We start from the raw sequence: 8451 nt of genomic DNA on the forward strand, positions 1-8451 counted from the left end.
TTCTAGGTTCTGGCTATTACAAATATTGTTGCTATGAACATAGTTGAAGAAATGCTTTTGTAGTATGATTGGGCATCTCTTGGGTGGTATATATCCTAAGAGTGGTATTACTGGATCCTGAGGTGGGTTGACTACCAATTTTCTGAGAAACCGCCACACTGATTTCCAAAATGTTTGCACATGTTTGCATTCCCACCAGCAATAGATTTTGTATGTTTTTTTTATTAATCTGTGGATGTCTGCTTGGTTACCGAGTATGTGATCAATTTTCAAGAAGGTTGGGGTGCTGAAAAGAAGGTATATTCTTTCTTGTTTGGGGGGATTGTTCTATACATGTCTGTTAAGTCCATTTGATTCATTACATTTGTTAGTTCTCTTATTTCTCTGTTAAGTTTCTGGTTGACTTGTCCATTGTTGAGAGAGGAGTGTTGAAATCTCCTATTATTAGTGTATGGGGTTTGATGTTGATTTGTGTTCTACTAATGTTTCTTTTACATATGTGGGTGCTTTTATTTTAGGGGCATAGATATTCAAGATTAAGACTTCATCTTGATGAACTATTCCTTTTATGAGAATAAAGTGTCCTTCTCCATCTCTTCTGATTGATTTTAGTTTGAAATCAATTTTGTTAGGTATTAGGATAGCCACACCCGCTTGTTTCTTAGGTCCTTTTGATTGGAAAACCTTTTCCTAGTCATTTACTCAGAGGTAGTGTCTATCTTTGAGGTTGAGGTGTGTTTCTTGTAAACAGCAGAATGATGGATCCTGTTTTTATATCCATTTACTTAACCTGTGCTTTTTTAATAGGTGAATTGAGGCCATTAATATTTAGCAATATGAATGACCAGTGGTTGTTAACTCTGGTTATTTTTTGGTGGTAGTGTTTGTGTGTTTCCCTTCTTTGAATTGTGTTGGTGGAGGGTTATCAGATGTCTGCTCTATTGTGGGTGTTGTTAGCTTCCTTGTGTTGAGGTTTTCCTTGTAGTAATTTCTGTAATGCTGGGTTTGTGGAAATGTATTGTTTAAATGTGTTTTTTTGTCCTGGAATATCTTGTTTTCTCCATTGATGGTGAAAGAAAAGCTTTGCTGGGTATTGTAGTCTGGACTTGCATTCATAGTCTCTTAATGTCTGAAGCTCATCTATCCAGGACCTTCTGGCTTTCACGGTTTCCATTGAGAAGTCGGGTGTATTCTAACAGGTTTACCTTTATATATTACTTGACCTTTTTCCTTTGCAGGTCTTATTCTGTATGGTTTGTGTTTTGATTATTATATGGCAAGGGGATTTTTTTGATCCAGTCTATTTGGTATTCTGTATGCTTCTTGTACCTTCATAGGAATATCATTTTTTAGGTTGGGAAAGTTTTCTTGTATAATTTTGTTGAATATGTTTTATAGGCCATTGAGCTGTAATTCTTTTTCTTCTATCCCTATTATTCTTAGGTTTGGTCTTTTCATGGTGTCCCAGATTTCCTGGATGTTTTGTAATAAGAATTTGTTGGATTTACTGTTTTCTTTGATCAATGAGTTTATTTCCTCTATAGTATCTTCAGAGCCTGAGATTCTTTCCTCTATCTCTTGTATTCTGTTGGTTATGCTTGTCTCTGTAATTCCTGTTCATTTACCCAGATTTTCCAAAACCAGGCAGCTCATTTTGTTTTTTCTTTATTACCTCCATTTTGGTCTTCAAGTCTTGAACTGTTTCCTTTACCTGTTTGATTGCTTATCTTTAATTTTCTTGGGTATCTTTGAGGGATTTATTAATTTCTTCTACCTTTTTGTTTGTCTTCTATTTCTTTCAGGGAGTTTTTTACTTCCTGTTTAAGGGTCTCCATCATTTTCATAAGGTTACGTTTGAAGTTGATTTCTTCTACTTATGAATTAGAGCATTCAAGTCTTCCTGTTGTGTGTTTGCTGGATTCTGGCGTTATCATGTTGCTTTTCAGGTTGTTGGAGGAATTCTTGCATTGGCACCTGCCCAGATCTTCCTTCAAATGCCTCCAGGAGAGTATTGGCGTCTTGGTCCAATCTTTGCTGTGGATTACTGTGTACTTGAGGATTTTTCTTGGTCTTCCCTCTCTTAGGTCCCCTCAGCACTGGAGCTGGCACTCAGATCCCCTCTACACTGAAGCAGGCTTTGTTGGTGAATCTAAGGACCCTGTAGATAAAAAGGAATGCTTGGGGACAGAATTGGATGGGGTAAATAGAGAAAGCCAGTAGCCTGGGAGATGCCTAGCTGAATGGCCAGAAATGTTTAGGGAATTGGAAGGGACCTGTACTCCGTTCCCGGGACAGCCAGCTGCCCAGATGGGCAGACACTTACACCTCCAGATGGATCTCCTCAGGAGCAGGATCTCTTGCTGGGTCAAGGACCTTGCAGACAAAAGGGCAGGCTTGGTGGAGACAGGGTCATCTGGAACAAAGAAGCCCTTGCAGTAGGAGCACTCACCACTGGCTCCCCACACCCTCAACCCTGAGGCTGACTTAGCTGGGGGATCCTAGGACTTTGCAGATGAAAAGGGTTGCTTGGGGACAGGATGGAATAGGGTAAATAGAGAAAGCCAGTAGCCTGGGAGATGCACCAGTGAACGGCCAGAAATGTTTAGGGAATTGAAGGGGCGCTGTACTCCGTTCCCAGGATGGACTAACAGATGGACCAGCACACACTCACCCCTCAGGATGGATCTCCCATCAGTACCCATTTTCAGATTCTTTACAGAGTATGTGCCCTCTACTCAGTACTGATGTCACCACTCTTTCTCTGGTTGATCTTTAGAGTAATGACCTCCTTTGTGTCTTTTTCTACTCTTGTTCATAGGGAATTATATTGTATGATCAATTCAAAAGATCTACAGCTGATATATTATCACTAACAATGAAAGAATATATCAGGTATAATAAATAATTTGAAGAAATTAAATGAATCTTAGAATGGTTTGACTAGATTTTTCTACATTTAGATCACTTTTGCCAACTTGTAAATAACTAACTATTAACAAATCAAAGGGCTTGAAATTCAAGTCATGCATGAGAAGAAAATATCAGATGTTACCAGAAGGAACAATGGACCAGTTTACACTGAAAGTCAGAAGTTAATTGTTAAAGAGAACCAGAATATTTGCAGGTGTAAATCAAAATTACCATTGCAATTACACAAGATTGATTAAATTATTAAAAGTTTAATGCCCTAGATTCCCATGCATACTATGGATGCATTTATAATTTTGATTATCTTATACAAACTTTTCCAATAGCTGCAGTCTCCAAAGACAGAAAGGATTGCGACAAAAACCTAGAAAAGGCCAAGAGACTACTGCCCTTGGCATATTCCCCAGAGACAAAGTTACAATAAGCTAATGACAGAATCAAACAGATTTGATCACTAAGTTATCCTACATTGAATATATTTCTGATATTATGCACATAATGCATCTTAGAGAAAAAAATATATCTTAAAGAATAAGGAATAATTTCTTGATAGTTAAAGCTAAAGAACGTGCTTCAAGACTGGATTTATTACTTGAATAATAAAAATGAAAATATAACCTATAGTACATGAGACAAATCTTAAAATTGGGGTAATATGTTTATTTGCTCAGCACATATAAAAGGTAAGCAATATTTGAATCACCTATTTAATTACAGTGGATTTTTCTAACCTCATGATCAAAAATTATCACACATAATAAGAATTGTTTCAATTCAGTTGGTTGCAGTAGAATAATTTCCTTAATTCTGAGCATGATAGCCATACCTATAAGAAACTATCTCTAATTCTTATAATGGGATTTTGACTTCAAATGAAATCATTTTGTGGTTGAAAAATTGTTTGGTATTCCTTGATTTATTGCTATTGCTAAGCATATAGAAAACAAAATGATATTTTCTGTTTTGTTTTTCATAATGTTTTTGAATTTTCTATGAGACTATGGACTCTTGGATTACAAGGCTCTCACAGAATTCATCTGTCTCCATAGTACATAGGTTATTTAACCACATTTTTCCTTCAGCTACTCATGAAAAACTGCAGATAACTATTTTATTTGAAACACATTAAATGGGACATATAAGGAACTCATAACACAGCACTTAGTACATAAGAAAAATCTCAGAAGCTGTCAGTGGAAGGGCAAAATATGATTAATCAGATCTGTCTGTTAATTCTTTAAATTTATCCTTAGTTGCCACAAAACAGTAAAACAAGTAATCAGGGAAAGGTGATTTTGTTTTGAGGGAGAAAACACATTTTCAGCATTTTCAGTAAAGATAGTGTAGGAATCATGGTTTCCAACTAGAAACTGCCAAGGAATCACATGTTGTTGCCTGAAAGAGTCTTTCAAGTCCAATGATAGAAATGATCAAATTAGGTTCTTTTGAGGATACTATATTTTATATTGTGACTTGGATCACATATTTGATATTTTTGTGTTTCTATAACAAAGTCCTCATCTAGTGTGAGGTGAAAATACAGTTAATTAGGCTGACGGCTTTCTTTGTTTTGAGAAGGGGTTTTTCTTAGTTGTTGCTGCTTCTTCATATCACTCAGTGTATTATAAGCTATTAACTCTAAGCTTAGTATTTTTGCTGATTCACAATTTTTTTACTCTCATAAAGTGAAGAACAAGGAGATATACGAGTGGGATGATAACGTGGGCTAGAATGATTATGCAAAATAAGAAGTAAGCAATAAAGTCAACACCTACTGAGGCTAAAGCTGCTATTATCCAGATCAGACAGTTCATAGCCCATGCTATTCCTGAACTAAAATAACCACTTAAGCCTGATGTTTCCCCTTGAAGGAAAGGCAAAAACCAAATATAACAGTGAGGATATTGATACGTTAGACAGTAAATTTAAGATAGAAAATTTGATATAATTAGATACCTAATTTCCATTATAAATAACTCATTGTTAATTCACTTTATTAGCATGTTGTTGAAGCCAATGAGCAATCATCCCTGCAATAGTTTTGTAAATATATAACAAATGCTCACCTGTGTATAGAACTAATTATTTATTACAACAGAAAGCCAATTAAGAAAATGAAGTTGTTTTCTTCTAGAAAGCATTTTTCATATTTTTAAAATAAAAACTTAAAAAATGATTCATGATAGTTTATTTTCTCAAAACTTTCCACGTTGCTGCTAAGTTTCAATTCATTCATTCTCTGATATATCAATATCTTAAATACATAGTTATATTTATTCCTACAAATTCTTTCATATTTAGATATGTATTGGTCTAACTGTAGTCTCTAAGCTCTATAAAAATAGCACCTATGGCCGGGCGGTGGTGGAGCACACCTTTAAACCCAGTACTTGGGAGGCAGAGGCAGGTGGATCTCTGTGATTTCTAGGCCAGCCTGGTCTACAAGAGCTAGTTCCAGGACAGGAATCAAAAAGCTACGGAGAAACCCTGTGTAGAAAATCAAAAAAAAAAAAAGCACCTATGTTATGTGGAATTTTATAAATTGCATCCTATGATCCTTCATACAGAGAAGACAGATATTAAATCATCGTCATCTACTCAGAACTACACAAGCAGCTACTCAGAAACATCAGGAAAAAAGAAACTTCAATTCTCTATGTGCAAGTTGATTTTTTTTTCAAATTTATTTTTCATGAGTGCTGTATTGCATCTAAATAAGAATATATATGGAAAAATTATGTAAATATTGAATGTTCTTGAGAAGTTATAAAATAAAAAGAAATTGTATAGTTATGTAAAGGAAGCAAATAAGCAAATTCTAAGTTTTCAGAAAACCAAACTAGAATTTGAAAGTCCAGACATTATAGATTACTCTTTCCATCATTTTACACAAGATTACACTCTACCCAAAATTTTATATTTACTCTTTTATATTTACTCTTGTGAATGTGAAATATGTGAAAAGGTTTAGAATAATTTGAAAATAAAATTCACACTCAAAGTTTTAGTCACTCCCAGAAATTCAAGATTAATAAATGTAAAACACCGAGTCAGATTTTAAATTATGGTAATGTTTGGGGAAAAGAGATGGATAAAGAAACTTGAAATCCTAAGAGCAGAAATCAGTAATATGGAATCAGGAATGTACAAAACTCAAGATTTCAGGAAGGTTTAACTAAATGGCACAATTACTAACCCCAAGTAATTATTTTTATATATCAAAGATATTCAATGCCTACATCAATGCACTAGATTCTATATTTTTGTTTTTTAATCCTTTTAGCTTTTGTTTCCTTCCAATATATTGAACTTATACTTATTTTTCATATGTGACTTCTACAAAATTGACATGATCTTGAGTTTTATAAACTTCTCATTCCATATTACTAATCAGAAACTCATTTCTTTCTTCAAGGTAATAGCATTCCTCACTGTGCTACACATTGAAGGCAACTGTTTATAGCCAAGGATAGGCAGCCTGAACCATTGTGATCTTGTTTTGTTGCTCTGTGTCTTATTCTTTTGGTTCGTGATAAACCATGATTATTTATTGTGAGTGTGAAAAAAATGGTTTTAAATATCCTTTTCTTGTATTCTATGAAAATTTAGGAAACGGGACTATATAGGCTTGCAAATAACTCAAGGAAATAAATACAAGTGGACATCACTACTGTGTCTGTGGATTTGACACACAATTTGTCACAAATTTTTTGAATTCTATGGAGTAAATGACTTATAGCCTTGATACCTGTCATCCATGGATGGATCCATATTAAAAACTCCACAACAAAAGAACCGTTCCACGTTGTTAGAATTCATCTTAATTGGATTTTCTGATGTTCCCAATTTGCAAGAATTTCTTTTTGTGGTGTTTTTGATAATGTATTTAATTATTGTGATGAGCAATAGTTTTATCATCATAATTACTAGGACTGACCCTTCTCTGCAGACTCCCATGTATTTTTTCCTTGGAAATTTTTCTTTCTTAGAAATATGTTATGTGTCAGTCATTCTCCCCAGGTTATTAACCAGTCTCTACAGACAAGACAGAAGCATTTCCATTATAGCGTGTGCTACTCAAATGTATTTATTCCTTTGTTTAGGGGCCACTGAATGCCTTATTCTGACTGTTATGGCTTATGACAGGTATGTTGCCATTTGCAACCCATTGCTCTACCTTGTCATCATGAACAATAGTTTCTGTATACAATTGGCAACTGGCTGTTGGGTATTTGGAGTTCCTGTGCATATAGGGTTCACATATTGGATCTTCTCTCTACCATTTTGTGGATCAAATCAGTTGAATCATTTTTTCTGTGATGTACCTCCAGTAGTGAGCCTAGCTTGTGGGGACACTTTAATGCTAGAGGTAGTGATTTATGTGATTGCCCTTTTAGTGGTCACAGTTCCTTTTATGTTGATATTGGTATCTTATGTAAAAATAATCTCAACCATTCTGAAGCTTCCATCTGCTACTGGGAGAGCCAAGGCCTTCTCTACATGTTCTTCCCACCTTATAATTGTAGCTTTATTCTTCGGATCAGGTATCATCACATATTTGAGACCAAAGTCCAGCTATTCAGCAGTAACAGACAAATTCCTTTCTCTTTTCTATACAGTTCTGACCCCACTGTTTAATCCCATAATATACTGTTTGAGAAACAAAGATGTTATGATTGCATTGAAAAAGTTCCTTTTGAGACGTTTTATATTATGATTTGCAAAACATGCTTGATTTTTTTTACAAATTACTTATTTTCTATAATTGTAGTGTAAACATGTCATTGAATTACCTTATTATTTTTTTTCTTACCCACTCCATGTAACATTACCCTTGCTCCATTACAGTTTCATGGCACCTTTAAAAAATTATTTTTACATAGAAATTCATGTGCATAAAAAACATAAACATTCCTCTTTTTCATATAGTATTTGTGATTATTTTTCAACAACCTTGATTTTGAGTCATTCTGAAGGGTGCTCTTGTTTTTATTTTAGGCAAAACCAACTTAGTGTTTATTATCGAGCAATAGGTTAATTCCAAATTTTAGTTCTTATTTATGTGCAAATAAAATTTCAAGAGAATTCTTGATTTCAAAAGTAACAATGGAGTTATTAAAGAATTTTTAGTTCTTTTTATGATAGGGATCCAAAATAACTGCTCTATTTTCTATTTCAGGAAAGTATCATGCAGATGTATGCTGTACTAGGTAGTTCAGTTTGAACTTGACACAAACTAGAGGCAGTAAAGAGGAGGGAACCTCAGTTGAGGGAATGCCTCCATTGCTATGAGCAAAAGGATTATTTACTAATTAGTCGTCTTATTTCACATGGTCAAACCATCAGAGTGAGGAACAGTGAATGGAGGTTTAAATGCAATGTATGGAATGTTGGTATTACTGCCTTTTGGTTAAAGCAACTGTTGCTGTAGTTTCTTCACCATAGCCTATTTCTTTCTGCTACAAATTTGCGATTCAACTCCCACAGTTTATTACTATTTGATCATTTACTGGACACAATTTT

General features: G+C 34.5%; 1 protein-coding gene across 1 annotated transcript; it reads left to right on the top strand.

Moving 5' to 3' along the window:
- Positions 1–6685: 6685 nt before the first annotated feature.
- On the top strand, positions 6686–7645 carry LOC121452607 (olfactory receptor 10AG1-like). Its single transcript, XM_041658843.1, has one exon. The coding sequence runs from the start codon at positions 6686–6688 to the stop codon at positions 7643–7645; it is 960 nt and encodes a 319-aa protein (XP_041514777.1).
- The last annotated feature ends 806 nt before the right edge of the window (positions 7646–8451 follow it).

This window comes from Microtus oregoni, unplaced genomic scaffold (assembly GCF_018167655.1).
Source record: "Microtus oregoni isolate MIOR12 unplaced genomic scaffold, Mior012 000009F_ref0000495, whole genome shotgun sequence".
NCBI lineage: Eukaryota > Metazoa > Chordata > Mammalia > Rodentia > Cricetidae > Microtus > Microtus oregoni.

What these genes read in the sequence shown, in the direction of transcription:
- LOC121452607 (XM_041658843.1), top strand. Translation starts at nt 6,686, where the DNA reads ATGGATGGATCCATATTAAAAACTCCACAACAAAAGAACCGTTCCACG.